Raw genomic sequence first — 22,153 nt, forward strand, 5'->3', positions numbered from 1 at the left:
AACACGCCCCTTCATTACCAGTGTACGCGCCTCTTTGTTGATAGTGTAAGAGGGCCCACACTGACGCACCTCCATACAGGTGCCAAGCGACTGTTTGCCAGAAAAGAGTAAGAAGACAGAATAACGTACTATACCCATCTGCTTTTTTGACCAGGCGTGTCAGATTGGACTTGGCAGAGAAAGGAGATAAATAAATACACCAAATAAGTACATCAATGGTGTTCGTATTTTTGATGCTTGTTTTGTGCTCAAGGATGGATCAGACTCCTACAATGCTCAGGGACCGCCCAGACCACTGCTGTGCTCGGGGACTGCCTAGACCACTGACGTGCTTGGGGACTGCTCTGACCACTACTGTGCTCGGGGATTGCTCCGACCACTGACGTGCTCGGGGACTGCTCCGACCACTGCCGTGTTCGAGGACTGCTCCGACAACTGACGTGCTCAGGGACTGTCCCGACCACTGCTCGAAGAATGGTTCTCCTTGGCTACATGTGATTTGTACTCACATACAGTTGAGAGACATTTATTTAGACCTTGCTACAAGGCTCATATTTCGCCTTTCAGCAAGCTCGGGGACTACGTCGGCACGATGCACCTACCGGTGCATCTTGTATCGCCTGTACAATGATTGGATTTTTAACTTCGGTGGAAATTCTTTTTTAGACCCTGGCACCACGTGCCTACGTCACCTACTACCAGGCTTGGGGACTAAGTGGGCACACTTCACCTTGCGGTGAATGTGTTTTAATTGACCCCTGTGCTTTGAATGATTGTAAGGATTATCAATGTGCTTAGGGACTGTCCCGACCACTGCTTGGAGAATGGTTCTCCTCGGCTACATGTGAGTTGTACTCACATACAATTGAGAGACATTTATTTAGACCTTGCTACAAGGTTCATACATCGCCTTCCAGCAAGCTCGGGGACTACGTCGGTACGATGCACCTGCCGGTGCATCTCGTTTTTGTTTGTACGACAATTGGATTCTCAACTTAACTAGGAATTCTTTTTAGACTCTGGCACCACGTGTCTACGTCACCTACTACCAAGCTCAGGGACTAAGTGGGCACACTTCACCTTGTGGTGAATGTGTTGGTTTTTTCGACCCCTACACCTCTGACGATTCAAGGACGCTATGCTTCAAGACCACTTACATTTCTTTTCAGAAATACAAGTGGGCACACTTCTCAGGACGGAAATCTTTTTCTTTTTTCTTAAGAGCACCATACATTCTTCGGACAACTTACTTCTCCGACGATGATGGTGGTTAGAAATGTCAGGAACTCAAGCCTTACTTGTCGGAGAAGGTTAAAATGGCGTGTCTCAGCATAATACATGGTGCTCGGGGACTAGCTGTGGGGGTATTAACCCCTATACCCTTACAGCTAAGCTTGGGCCGGCCCGGATCAATGGGTCCGGTCCACCTGAAAGACGACGTGCGGCCCAGCCAACCTGATCGGAGTCCCGCACAAGGAGTCAAGGCGGATTTGACGATCAAGCAGGATCCTAGTCGGTTAGAATAGGAATCCTTATCCAGCCACATATGGCAATTGTAACTGACTAGGATTGGTTTCCAGATCTGTAACCCTGCCCCCGGACTATATAAGGCGGGCAGGGGACCCCTCTAAAAAACATCTCTCATTGACATACAACAATACAAATCAGACACAGGACGTAGGTGTTACGCCTTCCTGGCGGCCGAACCTGGATAAAACCTCGTGTCTGTCTTGCGTCACCGTCTTGTTTGTGGCTTGCGCATCTGTCTGCCAACAATCTACTACCTTGGGCATACCCCTAGGTAGACTGCCGACCATATTTCGTCGACACTCGATGACTTGTAGGTGATTCTTTGGTGGTGCTGATCGTATCCCGAGTGCTGGGCCATGATCGTGGACAAGTGGTTATCACAGGACTTTGTTGGCACGCACGAGAGGCTGCGGGAACAGCGTCTGATGAGGCAAGGTCCAACTCACCATCAAGGCAGCCGTCCTCAGATACAAACAAGCATACGTAAGTGATTTCTTTTATTTATTTTGATGCTCAATTCTGCTTGATTTCTCACCATCTTTCCGTCTTTCTCGTAGGAGGCTGCGCACCCGGGCGAGGAGGTCTTGGAGTTCTCTGCGTGGGCTATGTCCCACATGGGTAGGGCATCGTCCTCTGTCTCCTTCGACCCGGCTGCCCTGCCCCAGGTGTACTCTGACCTGAACGTATACACTAAAGTCCAAGAGTACACGTCCTCGGTAAGGGAGATCTATGGGGAAGATTACAATATGCGCACTGAGCCCATTGATGCAGAGACGATCATGAGTCTCGGAGGAGGCAAGAAGCATGGGCGGCTGTGGATTGCAGACGGCGCCATCGACTCCACCACTGTTCCCTCCCTCGACGCTATCCGAGCATGGAGCACGAGCTCCAGCCAGCCCATACGCTCACGGTCTTCTCTAGCACTGCAGCAGGTCCAGGCACTCCACGTAATTCCTGTTTTACTCGTCGTACGTTGATATTTACACACCTAAATTAGATTTGCATTACTGATACATTGGAGTGAAATATTGTAGGCCGAGCTGCAAGAAACAAAAAGGCAAAGTCAAGAGCAGAACGCGGAACTGACCGCACAGCTGCAGGCCCAGCAGGTCGCATTCGAGGCCGCGCAAAAGCAGATGGCGAAGATGATGGTGATCATGCAAAGTCTTGGGCAAGCATTGGGTGTACCTGTGCAGTTTTTAGCTCCTCCTCCTTCTACTCCTGCAGCTACTCCTGTAAGTATGAAAGTTCACTTTTCGCTTGTGCTTTGCATGTGTGTCGGCATTCGTGCCGTTGTGGATGTCGACGTTCGTGCCGTTGTTTCTTGTAGGTTTTGGAAACCTCCCCGTGCAGGGGAGGTGCTGCCGAAATTTTCAATTGAGTCTAATCTTTTTGTATTCCTAGATTACTAGATGCAATCTCTAAGTTCCAAAACTGTTTTTCCGGATTACTCACACATGCAATCTTTGCTCCTTTGTGCAGCCTCCGTCTGCGGGTTCCAATCAATTTGGTAGTGCATCACCAGGTGATCCCGCCTTTCCTTCACCACCGTCTCATAGGCTACCTTGATCAGGACTAGTGCTAGGTGATGTCGTTGAACTTTATTGTAATATTTGTGGTTTATGGTTCTGACTTGTGCTTGGATTTCATGAACTTGTCGTAATAAACATGTGGATGATGATGAACATATGACTTGTCGTTGTAATATATTGTGATTTGTGGTTCACAATTATGGTTGTGATATATTGTGAGAAAATGGGTTCTGTGTGATATATATGTGATGGTTGATATATATATATATATATATATATATATATATGAAATGCTTGTGTCGATGGAATACAAAAACAAAAAAAAATTAAATTTCTGCCTCTTTGCCGAGGGCAATGACCAAGGCCCTCAGCAAAGAAGGGTCCTTTGCTGAGAGCCGTCCCATTGCCCTCGGCAAAGATTTTTTTTAAAAAAATAAAATTTCTGCAACATTTCTTTGCCGAGGGCCATGGCTGGAGGCCCTCGGCAAAGATTTTTTTTAAAAAAAGAATAATTCTTTGCCGAGGGCCGCCCCATTGCCCTCGGCAAAGATTTTTTGGAAAAATTCTGCACATTTCTTTGCCGAGGGTGAGGCCCTCGGCAAAGATTTTTCAAAAAAAAGAATAATTCTTTGCCGAGGGCCCCCGGAGACGGCCCTCGGCAAAGACTCTGTCCCAGGCGCCGGCGCCGTTACGACTGCTTTTCTTTGCCGAGTGCCGCTCCAGCCCTCGACAAAGGCTTTACCGAGTGTCCGATAAAGGGCCCTCGGCAAAGACCCTCTTCGCCGACTCAAAATTCCCCGAGAGCTCTTTGCCGAGAGCCGCCCTCGGCAAAGCCTTTGCCGAGGGTTAATGGGCCTTTGCCGAGGGCCTCAGGCCCTCGGCAAAGAGGCCGTCTCTAGTAGTGAGTGCTCTCACCTCACCTGTGCTTGACAGTTGACTGGACGGGAGTTTGATGACTTGGCAACCGGCACGGCAGTGCTAAATTGACCGTGGGGCCCACTGGAAAATTTTAAAAAACACCGCAAAAGCACAAGCACTCACCTCTCTCGTCTCCGCGAATCATTCTTTTAGTCGGCTCGGTTCGATGTTGTTATAGGCCGGAGAACTTGCACGCCAAATAAATTGGTGAAATGGAATAATCTGATTGCAACTATTGCGAATGTAAACCTACAGACAAGAAAGGATACTATCACATGGACCTTAAGTACAAGTGGTAATTTTACGGTTAGGTCGATGTACAGATACCTAATGACATCAAGGTAACATAGAAAATTTGGCGTGTAAAGCTGTCACTTAAAATTAAGATATTTCTTTGATTCTTAAAAAAGGGTGTAATACTAACTAAAGACAACCTAGTTAAAAGAAATTGGCAAGGAAACAAATATTGCAGCTTCTGTAGTAATTTTGAGACTAGTCAACATCTGTTTTTTGAGTGTAAATATGCTAAATTTCTTTGGCGTTATTGCATATGGTGTTTGGTATTACCCTCACCGCGTTCTATAGCAAACCTTTTTGGGAATTGGTATAAGCAATGTGAAAAAGATTCAAGCTTGTTATTACTAGCAGGGGCGGTTGCCTTCTGTTGGACCTTATGGCTCACTAGAAATGATAGTGTTTTGATAAATGTAGTCCTAAAACATTTTTGCAGGTCATATTCAGGGAACGCATTGGTTTCGGTTTTGGAGTTAGTTGCAGCTAAGTGAAGAAAAAGAAAGAATGTATCTACAAGGCTTGTCAGACCAGCTAGAGACATCGGCTTTGGTATTTTTTTCTTTTTTTGGATGGCCCATTATGTCTAGGATTACGAACTGATTTTTTTTTGGTGAGTCTGCTTTAAACATAAGTGTAAGAGCTTCTTTGTAATGATGCGGTATGTCACTTATGAGCGAGGATGAAGCTGGATGTTTATTCTATTATTATGTAAAAAAAAATCGGGCTTCGATCTAAGATTGAAACATACGTTATGTCGTCGATGCTTCAACTACTACTCTACCCAGCGTGCGGAAGTCTAACGTGGGACCCATTCATTGCCATGCATGATCACAATCACATTCACAGCGTGCTGGTGCAGCAGTCTACCACGTGGGACTCATTATTCGTTCGTTCATGGACGTTTGATGTCCACACGGAGATTTGGCCAAATGACCATCACACAGCCCGCGGGACACAAATATTCAATTCACTCAGCTTCACTCGCCAAGTCAGACATCGATGCTTCTACTCGTCTAGATGCATGCTAGCCTATTTTTTAACGAAGCAGCGCAGCCAATAGCTTTTTTTTTATAATATGGGCATCCACATATATTGTATAAGTTCACTTCTAATTCTACAACGATTTGACATCACTTGTTAAAATGGTTTCGATTTATCTCATCTCCACCAAATAAATGCCCCCAAGTTCTAAAAAATGTGATCTGTCTTTAATACTTTGCAAAAGAGAGATGTGTTATGCAAAAATAAGAAAAAGAAAAAAAATATAGACACTTGAAGGTACAAGTATAGAAAAAAAATTGATGAGCACATGAGGGCTCATGAATTAAAAAATGATAAGAAAAAAACAGCCATGTCTCAAAATAATTATTAGAGAGAGATCAATTTGCTAAGGAGTAATTTAAGGTTCATTATCACACATGTTCCATTCGATCACATGCACATCTTTATCTAAGAGTATGACATATCTTTCTGCTTGGATCCAAGTTTTGACTTACAATATATGCAATGCAAGTATGTTACATCTTAATATTAACCAAAACTCCACACATAAGCCACTAGAAGTAGGATGAAAAGGCAACATGCAAATTAAATATGCCTTGGTGAGAAAACATACACCATATAAGCGACTTCAGAGTACCATATGAGTAACTCAAGCCTTTTTGAAAACCTTGCCCCTCTGGTATGAAACTTGTGCGGAATGAGAAAACTAGTGCTCAAGTCAAGCTGTTCTGTCTTTTAACCGTCCGTGACAAAAAAGCCATACATCCCATGAAGGACCTAAAGTAATATGGATGAGTTTTCAATATTGCTAAATTTTCCACTCACGGAAGAATATGTTTGTTGTACACATGGTACTCTTAAAACATAAACATAGTAGCAACTCCTGATCCATCGAGACTAAGTTTTAGTCTTTGCTCGGGACAAGCAAATTAAGGTTAAGTTTGGGGGAGCTTGTTGATGATAAAAATGACATGATTTTGTACCTTGAAAACACTGTCAGCATGCCTCGAAATAAATGAAAATGAGCATGCCATGAACATATTTTATTTAAATAATAAAGTTCCACATATACATTGAATATTTCTCTGTAGGAAGTAAATAGGAGCAAAGGTGGGGACAATCCCTAGGGTCGGGTGTAACACCCTAAACAAATTACCAAATCATATCATGAGCATCATGTTACGTGATAATGCATGTGATGGAATGAATAGATGAAGTATTGCAACCTAAAATGATCAATAAAAATGCTAAATGAGAAGCTATTCCATAACTCATGTAATTATCAAGTAGGGTTTTAAACCAATTTTTATTAAACAAAAATACTATAGAACATCTCTATGGCACTTAAATAAAGTTTGGAATATGAACTTTGTAGATGACAATGAAATCCTTGCTGTTGAAAAATAACCTTGCTAGCTAATGTTTCTAATAGCCTAGAAATGCAACTTGGAATCAACATCAGCTCAAAGACAGAATATTTTCAAGTTCATAGGCAGCAAGACAATGCAATGTTTAGGAATTTATTTCGTGAAATCGGGTTAAGAAAATGTGTCATGTTTTAGCTCGGTTTGGTAGCCTCATATGCCATCTTGAGTATGGTTAAGATGGTTTAGGTCCAGAAGCAACCGTTTAGTTGTTATCGGTGCTTTAAATTTCGTGCACAACACGTTCTTGGGTCAGTTCACCGGGTGAGCGCGGTCACCACGCCTCGGGGGCGCGACATCGCCATGTCGGCTCGCTCTACGCGCGCATGCATGCTGCCGCATGTGGCCGGCTACGACTGCCCTGTCCTGGCCGTCACTGGCTCTGCCGTGTGGAGCCGCCGCTGCTGCCTCGCCACGCTGCCGCTCTGCCGACCCGCCTTGTGCCGCGACACAGCCGCAGCCGCTACCGTCGCATCATTGTCATGTCCACGCCTGTCTGCTATACCCGTACCCTGCTATTGGCCCGGTTAGATGCCGCGCGCACGTGGTCGAGCTCGCCGTCGCAATGCCATTTATGGCACTGCGGTAGCGCGGACCATGCCGGTTGTGGATGCGCGCGCTTGTCCATAGCGTCTACGCACGTGCCTCCATGATCACATCGACCGTGTCCCGCCAAGATGAGCCTGAGCTGAGCCCACCTGTCGCGCCCCATCTCTCTCTCCCTCTCTGCTGTCGTCGTCAAAGCCACGCCAGCCCGTTAGACAGTGAGAGGTTATCTCCAATCAATTCCGCCCGTCTACGGCCCCACTAGTGAGTTCTCCAGCTACCCAAGCCCACGCAGCCATGAAGAAGGCACTGCCAAGCTCTAATTTGGTGCTTTTCCCGCAACCATGCAGATAAGGCCGCGTCCGGTCATGGACGAGGGCAACCCCCTACCGTTCGCCCTGATCCAATTCACCTGCACTACTAGCTTCGCCTTGCCTCCATCTCCACCTTATGCACGTCAGCGGAACCGCTACCGCCTCCCCGTCGCCTCTGACGTGACCACGCCACCACAGTGCGCCGCCACACGGCATGGACGCATGTGGCTACCCTTCCTCCGCCATCCTCCACTCCAGCCATCACCTCTTCCTATCCCATGGTAGCCTCCTGATGCTTAAGCGCTAGCCAGTTAGCTCCGTAGTAGCCCTAGCTCACCGGAATCGATGCACCACCGCCACGGTGGTCGCGCGTCACTGCAGCTCGCTCTAGAGCGTCCCACCGCCCCACGTTGCTGCTCAACATAGGTGGTTGGACCGTAGTTGAAGGTTAGCCCGACTGATGAGCCAGCGCGAGCCATAGGTGGCCGGTGTAGCCGCGCTGTGCCACCACCCGCCGCGCCGCCGTGCGCTAAGTTGCTGGGGTGCGCGCGGGTGAATTAGGGAAATGTCGAAGGGGTTTAGTGAGAAGGTCTGTGAGAGAGGAAATAGTGTTAGTACTTTGTTGTGATTTGGAAGAAGTTCGAGGCCTCTTTTGCATAAATGCCAGCGCACGGGATTCCCCGTCGCGGGCCGGCCTTGCATGGGCTACGCGTGTGGGCCACGCGGGAGATTTTGTTTTTCTTTTCCTAAGGAATTAGAAATACTTTTCTAATTTAATTTTTGGGCTAATCTTTGGTAAATCATATAAAATCATGTAGGTGTCCAAAAATTGTGAAACAAAATTTGTTAGGTTCCTAAAATTGTGCTCTATCTGTTAGTGTATTTAGTTCATGTTTATATATGTTGACACTAGGAGCTATTAAATAGTATGAGAATGCTTAATATTATTAAGTTGATTATTATAGGAATTTTTGTGGTGAATTGGTGATAGCATTAGTCCTGAAATTTTTATGGTAGTTTCATTGTAATATTATGTCCTCACTGTAATTTTTGTAGCCTTAGAATAGAATAAGCATTAGGGTAGTTAAATGCTCTTTGTTTCAATATACATTAAATCACTAGTAGAAATAAAGATATATCCTTAATTTGCCAAGCTAAGGGTTTGTTAGTTGAACCCAACACCTTGCTTGATGAAAATGATAGTTAGCTTAGTATCTTAATCATTAGAGCTAGCTTAGTAGCTTAGTATGCGCATTCTTATTTTAAGAGTTGGTGTTGCCTAAATGTTAAATATTGCATCATCATCGCATGCATGTAGAGAATGAGTTGATGGAGATAGTGACCACAGATGATCCCAAGTTCAAGGAGATCATTGAGGAGTACGAGGAGGAGATTCTCGTGCTGGAGAAGGTCCTAGAGCCACCACTGACTGACTCGGCTGACACCGTGCCTGCCCAAGGCAAGCCCCGGTGCATAACCCTTATTTTTTATAATCACTGAATATATATATGTGATGTGCATTTACGTTACATGAATCTTATAAAAACCACATGTATAGATATATCTGTCCTATGAGTCTTACTAGTGCAGGTTTGAGTAGTTGCTATGCTTAGGTTTTAGGTAGCATGAGTAACTTGATGTTACTCACAATAGGTAATTATTATAATTACTCTCATGATAAGAATGATGAAAGGAAAATGGAGACCAGGCAGGGATACGGTATGGGTATTGGTGGGTGTAACGAATTGTGTCCCGCGACCATGGGGCTTCGCTTGGTTACACTATTTTCCCTGTCCATGTCGATTGAGGATCGTTCATTGCTGTGGATGGTAGTCAGGTCATAGACTTATTATCCTGAGCACATATTTGCTTATGGGAGCGGAAAGGCTCGTTACACTCTTGTCATGGGTTCCGACTCTTTCCGAACTGACTGATTGGAGATGGGGAAAGGTGGAGGTCTAAGCACCATGTTGAGACTGGCTCTCAAGTATAGGGGCTTGTAGTTCAAGTTTGGACAGGGCCTGGACCCCGTGATAGGAGTGGAATGGGTTGGTCTTGTTTGTGTCTAGGGTACAAACGGGGCGTGTGTTTCGGGGTACCCAGGTGGGATACATTGGTTCGCGAATCATCATTTCCGTGAGACGGTACGACTTGCCTATGGTCTAGAACCGTAGTAAGAACTGGAATATGAAAGATGGTTAATTGGTTCTGATTGCTCAACCCTTGCTTGAAAGTAGAACAGGTGCTTACCTAGAATGGTTAGCTAAAGAAGTAACCATGACTGCTAATTAAACTTGATCTTAAGGACGTACTTCTAGTAATGCTTTCACAAACAAAAAGAAAACTGCAAACCCATATTGCCTATCATATCCTTTGAGAGTCGAGAAACTATTCCCACTAGTCGGGTAAGTCTTACAAGTACATTGTGTACTCAGGGTTTATTTTACCCTGTTGCAGGTGCAGCTTGAGGAGTAGCTCTTGTGTGGAGAATCCTTCTAGTGGGCATAGACGGATCCTTATATTGTTTTCGCTAGATATCTATTTTTATTCTGCTGTTTAATTATTGCACTCTCAACCCTGGTATTGCAATAAATAATATCCAAGAAATCTTGTTGTATGAGATGGACTAAGTATTGTAAGCTCGTACTCATTATTGGATTCTGGAGGTAAAATATGGATTGATTCAAGTTCTCCCTTAGGGTGTGCTCGATGGAACTATTCGATGTAGCTAACTTTCGGGGTGCTTAGTGTCTAGTGGAAGACAAGCGCCTCCGAAAGCGTGTTATTTCAGGCGGTTCTGCCACATCGGGCGACCCTAGGGAGGGTCGACCAATCCCATCAAGTGGGCCCCACTCACCTCGGTCCTGGTGAAGCCTTGAAACACACTCATAAGTGATTTCACCCTTAGATTCAGTCTGTGTTTTCTCTGGATAGCTCACACACACTTCACATGGATTGAATGGCCCACAACTCACGTAATGAAGATCTCTAGATGGCCCCACCAACACATACCCACATAAGAAGGAAGGGTCAAGCCCCCCACCATGGGAGGGGCCCCCACCTGTCATAGGAGGGGAGGTCAACACCTCATGTTTTTTGTTTGTGCTTAGCTTTCTCCGCTACCTTCCTCTTGGTCAATATGTAAACAAGCACAAGTGTGTTGGATCACCACCATTCATCTTATGATGGTTTGATCCAAAGGATGAGGTGAAGATTACTTGGATTGTCTAGTGTGAATAGGGGTACCCCTCTCTTCCAAGACATGAGCACCACTCTAAGAAGTAGAGAAGATCCACTACTATCTTAGTCTTAGTAGGATAGTCTAGTGTGGGAGTTAGAGTGAGTAGTGAGCTAGCTAGTCTCGAGTTTTCTGATTTAGTCTTCTATAAAGTCTGGTGTAGCTCTTGTATCCTTTTTCTTTTTAGTAAGACTTTGCTTATGTAATATATTTATCTTCTTTACTTTGCTTAGTATTTATTTTGTGCAAAATGCATTTTGTTGTGTTGTAGTGGTTCTTAGCATAGTCATAGTTGTATGCTTGTTGATATAGAATTAGCACACTCTTGCTCCTGATCACCACCCTTCTTCCGACGCTATAATTGATCTGAGTGCACACAACTAGAGTAGTGAGATATTGTGTAGACGTGGTGTCTAGACTATACTTTGACTATGGTCGCTGCTTGTCCCACGGATTGTTCATGGTAATCAATAGGTGACGCTGGGTAGATGATGAGACATCATTAGCCGGGTACCCTCTCAAACATGTTCATGGGCACCTACAGCTGGATTGGGGTAAGGCCACTCATTTGGAAAGCTATTGCAGTTGTATGCGTGCAACATGCTAGTGTCACGCATGCAAACAGATCAGGATCAGCAAGAAAGAAACACGTCATAGACATCCATAATAGTGTTGATTAAAACTTAATGAGTGCAACTGGAAAGAAAAAAACAGTTTTGAGTGCTCACCCCGCAGGTGTAGTATCAGGTTGTGCTAGGGCAGTTGGCTCTCTGGCTACTCATCCAAACAATTCTTGTATTAGAGGATGGTGCTATTGTTCTGATAGCAGACTGTAGATAAATTATTTTTTAAAATATAATTCCAAGAAGGAACATGCTATGCAGAAGGAAATGTTGAATAATGTAGAAGCATTTATGTATGCAACATTTAGGTACTCCTTAGAGTTACAGAAACAATATTCACAGTATTACTACTGTTCAAAAGCTATCTATTGAGGCAAATCTATGTATCATGCATATGTATTGAACTTCATTCGAATTGACTTATTTTGAATTAGTTTATAGTAGTTAGAAGGAAATTTAGAATAAGCTAACAAGCTAAAGGTAGGCCTAGACAAAATTCATTATTAGTTGAATTGATTGTTTTAAAATTTGAATACAAGCAAATATAGTTGGAGCAATGTTGAAAGAGCTTACTTATTTTCTGGCACATACTAACATAGATAAGAACTCTTGGTCTTCAAATTCCCCTTGATTTCCTTCACTATTGTCAAATCCAATAAAAATGGACATATGCCTGCGCATAAGAGGTAAACGATCTTCTATTACTGTACAATAAAGTGGATGAAGATTGTTAAAGTGCTCATTCTGATGCATTATTCATAGAAATATTGCACAAACTGTACACATGCCAATTGAGTCACCTGTGGCACATGTCATAGCTATAAAATGAACCGGGCAATAACAAAAGACGCTTTAACCGTATAAGCTCAAAGTCACATAGTACATAAACTGTAGGTCTCTTGCATCAGATTAGTTTATGGTTACACTGTAGTTTCCTATTATTTTGATCCTCAATGCACACAGAAGGTCATACCTTCTTCTTCTTTTGATATGTTCATATAGTATATACTTGTTCTATTTAGAGTGTCTTTTTTATGCCATTCTTTCTTTTATATTTATATTTTGTTTTCTCCATTATGTAGCTTTTTCTATATTTCGTGAGATGTTCAATGACATATTTTGGCCTTAGAACTTTCACTACCGGATACAGGATATTTGCCAAGTGTCAGGGGCACTCGGCGAAGCCCTAAAAACACTCGGCAAAGGGTTTGCTGAGTGTTACACTCGGCAAACGACACTCGACAACCCTTTAACGGCAAACGCTTGTTTACCTAGTGTTTTTTGTCGGATCCTCAGCAAAGACTTTGCCGAGTGTCTAAAATACACTCGGCAAACATTTTTTCCGAAAAAAGCCACCACTGGCCAAAAAAAAAAAAAAAAACCACCACCGGCGGCGCCCTTCCCCTGCGGTCTCCTCAGCGGGCGTCGGCGGTCTCCTCGGCGCCCTTCACCGGCGGTCTCCTCGGCGGCGCCCTTCCCTGCGCCGCGGCCCAGCTTCACGCGGGGGACAGGTAGCTGATGCTGAGCGGCCGGGGGAGGTTGGACACGGGCACCAGATCCAGCTCGGCGGGCGTCGGCGTCGGCGTCGCCTCCAGGGCTGGCGTGGGCGCCGACAGGGGCTTCTGGCCGTGCTGTTGCTGGTGAGGATGGCGCAGGTGGTCTACCAGTCGGCGCGGGCGAATGGGGCGGTGGTGCGGCACGGCTGGGACGCGAGGCACGTGGATCTCCACCAAGCTACCGGGCGCAGCTGGTGGCATGGCGTGGCGGAGAAGGCGTCAAGCATCGCGGCGGCCTCCATGATTGGATTGGTCGGGCGGTGTGGTCCCGGCCGGCTGGAGCAGGGGGACAGCTGGAGAGATGCACTCTCGGGTGAGAGAGACGCGACGAGAGATGCGAGAGAGGGAGACGAGAGAGATGCGTATAATTAAAACTATGTTAATAGACCGTATCAGACCATTTTTTTCATTTTTTTCTCATTCTTTTCCAGAATTTTTTTTTCTTTGCCCAGTGTTCTAGATCTGAGCACTCGACAAAGTTTTTTTTATTTTTTTTCTTCTCCTTTTTTTCTAGAAAAATATGTTATTTCTTTGCCGAGTGTTTTTTTTTACCCTCGGCAAACTTTATCTTTGCCGAATGTTTTTCTTTTGACACTCGGCAAACTCCATCTTTGCCGAGTTTTTTTTTTTTTGACACTCGACAACGAACCTGTTCGCCCAGTGCCCGAGAGAATACACTCGGTAAACAAAAAAAAACACTCGGCAAATTTGAGGATTCCGGTAGTGTTTATTCTTTTACGTATTGTAATAATGGAACGTCTTTTTAATTTTGACTTAAATGGTCTGATACGGTCTATTAACATAATTTTTCATAGCTTAGACAACATAATTATATGGTGCAGTGGTGGAGAATGAATTTGTCAATCTACAGGTCTTGTGTTGAGCATCTAACACGCGCTATTTTTGCTTTTTATTTTCTAGTATTTTTTCCTTCTCATTTTTGTGCACACCAGCGGTCGGAGCAAAACTGGGAGAGTCATGTGCGTCTGTGCGTGCGGCTGTGGCCTGTGCGTGAGAAGACTGCGTGCAGAGCGCGGAAGAAGAGCCCACGTGCAGGATCGTATTTGGTGGAGCCAGTGCGCTCCAAGCTTCGAAGTAGGCCGGCCCATACGCGAGAGTGAAACGCGGGACAGGAGGCCGGCCCATGTGCAGGAAGGGATTTGGTGGTCGGCGAGGTGCACGGTAAGGATGGCAAAGGGTTGGGTTCGGATCGGGTGGAGTCTCCGTGCACCCAAAACCGAAACCCGAAATCAAAACCCGAATCCGCCCCAAAAATCGATTCGGGTGGAAATCCATCACCAAAACCAAACCCGCGGATACCCGAAACCCGAACGGATACCCGAAACCCGCGGATATATATACACATATTCACATGTATAAACAAGAGGCAACAAATAATAAATATTTTCATGAGTCAACTTTAAATAAATTTAATAATCTAAGTAAACAAATTATTATTAGTATATTATAAAACATGAGTTTTAATTCCAAATGATTTATTTCGGATATCCATTGGATATCCACGGGTGGAAAACCAAACCTGAAACCGAACCCGATTGGTTTCGGGGCCCCGAACCCGAAAACCGTGGGTAAACCATCCCCAAACCCGAACCCGCAGAACCTGAAACCCGCGGATATTTGCCCCAAACCCGATCCGTTGCCATCCTTAGTGCATGGTGCCACCCAGTCGGACCTGAAGCGTCCCAAAACTAGAGCCGGCCTTTGGCGCGCGCGTGCGATGACCTGCTTCCTTTGACAACCAGGGCGGCTGCAGTCGTGGAGGATTGTGCAACGTGCCATTGATTGACCCAGCTTAGCTTGCTGACCAAATCACAGATAAGTATAATATATATACGTACCATATATAGCCGAGCATGCATCCAGTTCGGAGATCAACTGACCCTGGAGGCGCGACACGATCATTCATCATAGAGAGAAGAACTGACGGCATGAGCTGGACGCACAAGCTCGATCTGTTTAAGCTGACGGATAAAAGAAATCAATTAACTGCAACACGAGTGCTCAGGGATTTACAAGTTTATATTAATGGCATGTTTGGTTCGCTGGTACGTATTCATTCCCACTGCGGCTCAGTTCACGGACACCAAACACTGAAGCAACACCACCGTCTCGCGTTGGGTTTTGCCGTTTTGGGCTTCTGGTTGCGGCGTTGGGCTCACTTCATTGACAGCATATTGGATATTTGGAACGCAGCATTCTCTGTATTCAGTCATTTCTTCATCACGTTGTGGCTGTCTGGCCGACTCTGCTGCTGCTGCTCTAGGCCTCGTCTACTCACCATAGCAGTGAAACGACCACCATGAAACCACCGACAGCGATGGCGGCGGCGGCGGCAGAGTAGGCGAGCTTCATCCCCCGTGGCACGGCGGCCGGTGGCCGTGGGGGTCGTTGGCCACTCAATGCAAACAGCGGCCATGACGCCTGCCACCCCGGCGAAGAATGCGACCGAGAGCGCGAGTAAGTACGCGTTCTTATGGAGGCGGCCCGGCACCGGCAGTGGCTCGCGCACGGCGAGGGTGATGGCCACGGAGGCGGTGAACAGGCCGAGCACCCATAGCGCAGTCACGACCTTGGGCGACGCGGCGGACTCCGGCGCCTGCAATTGCCGCTGCAGAGCAAGATCAGCGGGCGTCGCCATCTTCGTTCTCAACTCGCCTTAGCGTCGTCGCCGTTTTGGGATTTGAAACTAGGAATGATGGAACTCAGCTCGCAATTGAAGAGGGAGGGTGAGGAGTTGAGAAGAGAAGAGGGACTGATTTTTAGTTTCCTCGGAGGATGAGAGATTGGACGGCCAAGATCACGCGAATATATAGGCCGTGTGTCCAATCCTATCTGATCCGGTCGTCACGAAGTCATCAAAAGCAAGAAACCATCAAGGCGTGATGTTCCTGTAGCATCTCGTATGTATACTCCAAACATAAGGCCCCTCACATAAAAAAAACACCAACGAAAACTAAAGCAACACGTATAGGAAATTGGACTGGTGGAATGTATGGTTTACGGGGGCGGATCCAAAGGGGGGGCTGGGGGGGGGGGGGGGGCTCCAGCCCCCCCTAATGGCTTGATTTCACCACTAATCACTGTAGCAAAAGCTTGATTTCACCATTAAATCTTCATGCAAATTAACATCTCCATTGTTTTAGCCCTCCCCCCCCCTATCCCGCATCGTGCATCCGCCACTGGGTTTACCCAATGAGTAGAGCAGAATTAAACAACTTGGGATATATGATATCACAAATAGTATGAGAGCCCACTCTCATGGTTGCATGGTTGTGTGCGGAATTGTGGATTAGGATGCGGCCATATCAAATGCACATGGTGCATGTGGGCCCTAAGAAGGGAACCACATGCATGGTACCGTGTGCTAGCAATGGACATGGATGTTTGGCAAAAGAGGGAACATTAGCCGATTTATATGTGAGATAGTCGCACGTTGCTAGTTCAGGATGGGTTAGGTTAGACCAACATATGGCTTCTAAAGTCAATTCACCAATTCTAGAATTAGGCCTTTTTATGCGAAGTGAGAACGAAATCAGTTGTCTGGAGACTAGAGTGAGTGGTCACACCTTACGTGAATTAGATTTGAGTTGGTTGGACTCTACGGTGTAACATGACCCAATCCAAGTGGCTCACCCAATCATAGGCTCTGCCGACAATAAGGCACATGTGATGACCTTGTCAATCTTAAAATTTATCGTCTTTTGAAGTTGCTCGTATAGATAGATTTTTGTACATGTGCATTTTTAGAGGTAAGCGTGTATAGATTTGTGAGAGTTGTCCATATTGCGACAAAAAAAAAATGCATGCATTATGCAACAAGCAAACCTTGACACGCCGACGCCGGTAGCCATATCCAGATCATCTGCCGGTAAAGGAACTGCATGCGTCACTTTTGGACCTATATCCAGATCCGCCCCGTTTGAGTCCCACACGAATCCAGGTTAATCTTGTGGTACAATGTAGTAGGCCCTGCAGGGATTAGAGCACTGGCAGGCCAGGGCCAGCAGTTCTTCACACTGGCTTTCGTGAAAAAACAAAGCATGCCTGACCAGTAGGCTTTTGCATCGATCCTGATTCATGCATATCAGACGCACTGTAGGTCAGCGGATATGAAGCCTCGCTGGCCCCGACTGAGAATGTATGACGGCAGATATACTACCTCCGTCCCCAAAGATATAATTTTAGCTCTAGAGTGAGTCAAATTTAATTTAATAAAACATATCATCAATATTTATGTCTATAAACAGATATACTATAAAAATATATTTTAGGATAAATCTAATTATATGGTATCATAAATAATATTATTTTTTGGTAGAAATGAGTCAAAATTGAGATAGATTGAACCGGTAGAAAATTAAATATCTAGAATTATATTTTGGCATCATCAGCTAGGATGTTGCACATTGGAGGCGTCTCTGCAAGCCAACATCTCCAAAGTGCAGCATCACAGCTGACGCCAACACCTATAAAATAAAGAGAGCGCTCAACAGATTGTATATCATATATCTCAAATTCCAGCAAGTCATCACACCCATAAATGGATCCCTCCAACATGAAATTTGCAAACCTTACAAATCTAGACTCTCCAAACTTCTTAGAAGATTCTAGCCACCGTTCCCCTCCCACAACAATTGGGACGGGACAAGGTGGGATATTACACTTTGGTTGGTGTTTGTTCGGAGTCAGTGGATACTGGACGATTCCGCTAGGAATATTATCTCTAGATTCAGGTTTGCCTTGTTCCCAGAAATCTTATGGACGAAGTCGTCCCAGGTGGGACGCTTGCTCCTTGGCAAGCATACACGTGCTTGAAGATTGGGTGTGTGTGGAAGAAGAGGAGCGTGGGGAAAGAAGAGAAGTGCGGGCCAAGGCGGCGCCGGTGCTGAGGAAGAAGAGGTCAGTGATGGGGTGCTGGCCCTGGGCACTAGGGGTCGCCGACAACAAACGCAGGTCGTGAGGCCTGGGTGTGGACACCGGCTGTGGGTGAGGGCTCTGATTGTCATAGAGGGGGTGAGGGGGTGAGGCTCCGGTTGCAGTCGCCACCCGCGGGCACGTGCCGGTGGAGGTTAGCGCTTAATGGGGAGAAAGAATATGGAAAAAGAATAAGAATAAGAATAAGAAATAGAATAAAACAAAAATTAACAGATGAGCTGAGTCCTGTCAGTGTCTGATTCCACTTTCTTGTGTCCTTCAACTAAACATAAAATAGGGATGATCCTGTCTCCCTCGACCACATTCTAGATCTGATCATCTCATTTCTAAAAATTGAAACATGATCATCCTATTTTGCTTTGTCTCCTAACCAAATACAACCATAAAGAACGAAAGCTGGCGTCCAGATATTCCATAGCAAAATTGTACCATATCCATGCATGTGTGTCCATTCAATGTACGGAGTACGAGAGTAACCGATCGATGATCGTAGACCTATCGTCTTGTCTGAAAATTGGTATTGATGGTAATACCGTGTGCAAGAAAGCTGCTGCGCATCCATCAGGATCTTGGTTATTGGATCCTCGGATCCTTGCGCATTGCTACGGCCTACAGATATGCTGCTGTCCCGCCATATAATAATAATTCTAGCATAAAAAAATATAATTCTAGCACTATACATATGCTACTATATATACCTTCTTGCAACAGCTCACGTGTCACTGTTAGATATTCGTACTCCTTTGCTGTTGGCTTACTAATATATAGACGAAACAAGCTACTTAATTATACTTCTGCATGCATGCAAGTCATAGCTAAACTGATGCATTATATACAGCTCACAATAGTCTGATAAACTAGGTCATGATGAATGGTTTGTGGTATGTGGGCTGTGGCTTAGTGGCTATACATATCTTCCTCATCACTTTGTATAGACCTATTTTATACTTCACAACATGGCCATTATTGTAAAAAAAGTTGATATTCCGTCATCATACCGAAGAAAGAAAACAGAGGACTCCTCTTGACCTCGGCCGGTTCCAGTAGTGGCGCTGCCCAGCCGATGTTCTTTGACTAGAGATACGCGTATCCATCTAAATCTTGGCTTGTCTACTCTGCACCTTCTCCAAAGATCGAGGGCGATGAGAACGAATCTCTGAAAAGATCGATCCGGTCAGGACATGCATGAACCTTCATTCCCTCTTGGAGCATGCAGTCTTTGCCTGCAGTCTATATGAATCTATCAGTAACAGTTCTAAAACTAGGTGTACTAGCAAGGCCGAGAGCGCACTCCAAGAACTCAGGTTCACTTTATTTCCTGGAACTAGCAATCGAGAATCGGCCTGATCTTCTGAAAGGTAGATACGCTCGTCGATTCTTCATCTTCTCCAATGACCGAGGCGGTAAAGAACGAATCTCTGAAAATATGATTCACCAATCAGGACACGTACTACTGCCATGAACCTTCCCTAGGCCTCATGGAGCGACCTCACAGAGTATATGAATCCATAAATTATAGGTGCAAGCTAGATTATTATTTATTCACATATAGTCTTTTATTAGTAGGTTTAAGATGGATAGTGTGAATGTGAGTTGAGTTTAGCTCAGCTAACTAGATTCCTTGTGGTTAAATCTGCTTATTTGATTAATAAGTCTTCGACTTGATGCACGGATGTGATCATATGCCACTACGTGAAAAACGGTTTGTAGCAACGGGATAAATTTTTTGTAGGGGCGGCTGGTGATGGAGCCGCCCCTACAGTGGTGTGCTCGGAAGCCATTAAACCAGCCGCCCCTACAAATGGCACAGTAGGGGCGGCTAATAATACGAGCCGCCCCTATAAATAGGGTCGATTTGTAGAGGCGGCACACTCACCAGCCGCCCCCAGTGTTACGATTTGTAGGGGCGGCTCAATCACCAGCCGCCCCTACAAATCACTTGTACAACAAATATCTCCCAGTCGCCAGTCCCCAGTCCCCGGCCTGGTCCTGTTCCCCTCTGATCCTTCCCCCCCCCCCCCCCCGCTCTCTCTCTCTCTCTCTCTCTCTCTCTCTCTCTCTCTCTCTCTCTCTCTCATCCCCGCCGTTGCCACCTCCGCTGTCTCTTCCTCCCCTACACCTACGCCGCCACCGCACCTCCCCTCTTCCTCCTCCGCCGCCACCATCCCTCCCCATCCCCCAACCACGACTGGCTCCATGGAGGCCGAGATCTAGGCATGGTGGCTCGTGAGTCTAGCGGCCGCCAGATCTGGTAAGGGGCCGGCTCCCACGAAGCCCGGTTGATTCAGAGAGGCCCTCCATGGCCTCACCTTCGCTGGCGTCGCCAAGGAGGCTAGGTGACCTCGGTGGCACGCCCCAGATCCGGCTGAGGCCGCCTCCTACAAAGCTGTTGCGTATCGGATCTAGAGAACTAGCTCTCGCCCCGCCGCCCCCGCTACTCCGCGGGGCGCTGCAGAGCCACGGCCCAGACTTTCTAGGGGGGCAGCCGCCGCCAGCTACGCCCGCGAGATGGAGCGCCTCTCCGCCAAGGAGTCCCTGCTCCTCGCCGTGAGCTCTTGCTCTTCCTCTGCTCTTCTCAGTCCCTCGCCTAGTACTACTTGCTAACCTTCCTGTGCGGTGCCTGTGGGAGGCTCTTGTCCCCACACCGTACCAAATTGTAGGCGATACTGTCAAATTCTAACCTGCAATTTTAATCTAAATTTCACTTTGATTTTTTTCTCTCCACAATCTCAGCATGGAAATGATATTTTTCCATGATTGTGTGTCCGACTTGTGAAATGACAGCTAGTTGATACTGAACTTTTGAGGCATTTCTCAACTAGGGTATGTGAATTTCTTCTTACCAATTTCAGTTTAAAGATGCTGGGGGTTTTGAGGCCTTGGTCAGCGGGAAGACTACTGAGATGCAGAGGATCGATGTCAATGAGCGAATTGTTGGACTTGAACGCCTGAATCCGACACCACGCCCCACAACGTAAGTGTTATGGCTAACAAAAAATGTATTATGTGTTGTATCTTGCTTGAGATAATTTTCATAGTAACCCTATGATTTAAGCACTAAGATGAGATGAACTTTCTTTCATTCTGACCAAAAAAGCTTTTCTGTGTAAGCATATTACATTAACTTGAATTCCTTCTATTTACTTTGTAGGTCGCCATTTCTGGAAGGTCAATGGGACTTTGAATGGTTTGGTGATAGCAGTCCTGGAGCATTTGCGGCCCGTCGTTTGTTTGAGTATGTCTCTGTCGCTGTTTGTTGGGTGCAAGTTATAATTTCAATATTTCATTTGACTTGAATTCATTTTAAGTCAAGCTTCTCCTGATAGCATGTGTGTTCTAATTTGAAGGAGGTCACCTACAGCTGTTGCACACTTTACGGGACTTGATGTGTCGATCAAGGATGGATACTCCAAGCTCTCATCTAACCTCAAGTTTCTAAATACGGTAATGCCAGAAGATTTTAGGAGCGTACCTACTATTTTTGCATAGTTTATGGGATCCATCTTTGATTCTTAAGTTTATTGGTTCTATATGACATTTATGTGCCTGGCAAGTTAGTATCGCTTACAAGTTACAATATGCAGGATTCACCTTTTATAATAAAACCAGTCTGTGTCTATATCTGTGTTAGTAACAGATTGTGCGCAAAAGCTTCCATAAGCTGAGGATACTTCATAATTATGCTGAAGTCATTTATTAGCAGGTCGTTAGTATCTGTATATATTTTTTTTGAAATTAGTACACATTAGTATCTGTATTATCTGCAAGCTGAATGTTTCTGTGTGATTGGGGATTATTTTATTGTTGCACTGCCATTCTCACTATTTAGCAACTTCCTTTTTTATGTTTCCAGATACAAAGCAAGTTCCTACTGACAACTCAATTGTTTGTTGAGGGCCCCATCAGAATGAAAGAGGAATACGTTGAGGGCCTTATAGAGATTCCCAGAATCAATGAAGAATCATTGCCTGAACAATTAAAGGGCTTGCTTGGCCAAACTGCAGGAGCTCTACAACAACTTCCTAGCCCTATAAGGGATGCTGTTTCAGAGGGGCTTAAAGTGCCACTTGGTAAGTATGCAGGGCTTCACACTCTTGTAGCAATATGCTAGTTAGAATACTATCATTGCTGCAACTATATATACTAGGCACACACGTTTCTAGTTTCTGAGGACGTATTGCCTGCTTAGATAAAGAAACTACTGATTTTGTTATGTGAAT

At 45.5% G+C, this 22,153-nt stretch overlaps 1 protein-coding gene across 1 annotated transcript; it reads left to right on the forward strand.

The window, feature by feature from the left end:
• The first annotated feature begins 20,353 nt into the window (after window positions 1-20,353).
• Window positions 20,354-22,151, forward strand: LOC136454323 (probable plastid-lipid-associated protein 13, chloroplastic). The gene is made up of 6 exons (XM_066454779.1): window positions 20,354-20,480; window positions 20,786-20,907; window positions 21,085-21,168; window positions 21,281-21,377; window positions 21,787-22,003; window positions 22,123-22,151. Exons 1-6 carry the CDS (start codon window positions 20,442-20,444, stop codon window positions 22,149-22,151), a joined length of 588 nt encoding a protein of 195 aa, XP_066310876.1. The 5' UTR covers window positions 20,354-20,441.
• Window positions 22,152-22,153: the final 2 nt, after the last annotated feature.

This window comes from Miscanthus floridulus, chromosome 5, assembly GCF_019320115.1.
Source record: "Miscanthus floridulus cultivar M001 chromosome 5, ASM1932011v1, whole genome shotgun sequence".
NCBI lineage: Eukaryota > Viridiplantae > Streptophyta > Magnoliopsida > Poales > Poaceae > Miscanthus > Miscanthus floridulus.

Coding starts and splice junctions, on each gene's coding strand:
- LOC136454323 (XM_066454779.1), top strand. CDS start 20,442: ATGGAGCGCCTCTCCGCCAAGGAGTCCCTGCTCCTCGCC. Junction 21,169..21,280: donor GCGGCCCGTCGTTTGTTTGA/GTATGTCTCTGT, acceptor TCTAATTTGAAG/GAGGTCACCTACAGCTGTTG. Junction 22,004..22,122: donor GGGGCTTAAAGTGCCACTTG/GTAAGTATGCAG, acceptor TTGCCTGCTTAG/ATAAAGAAACTACTGATTTT.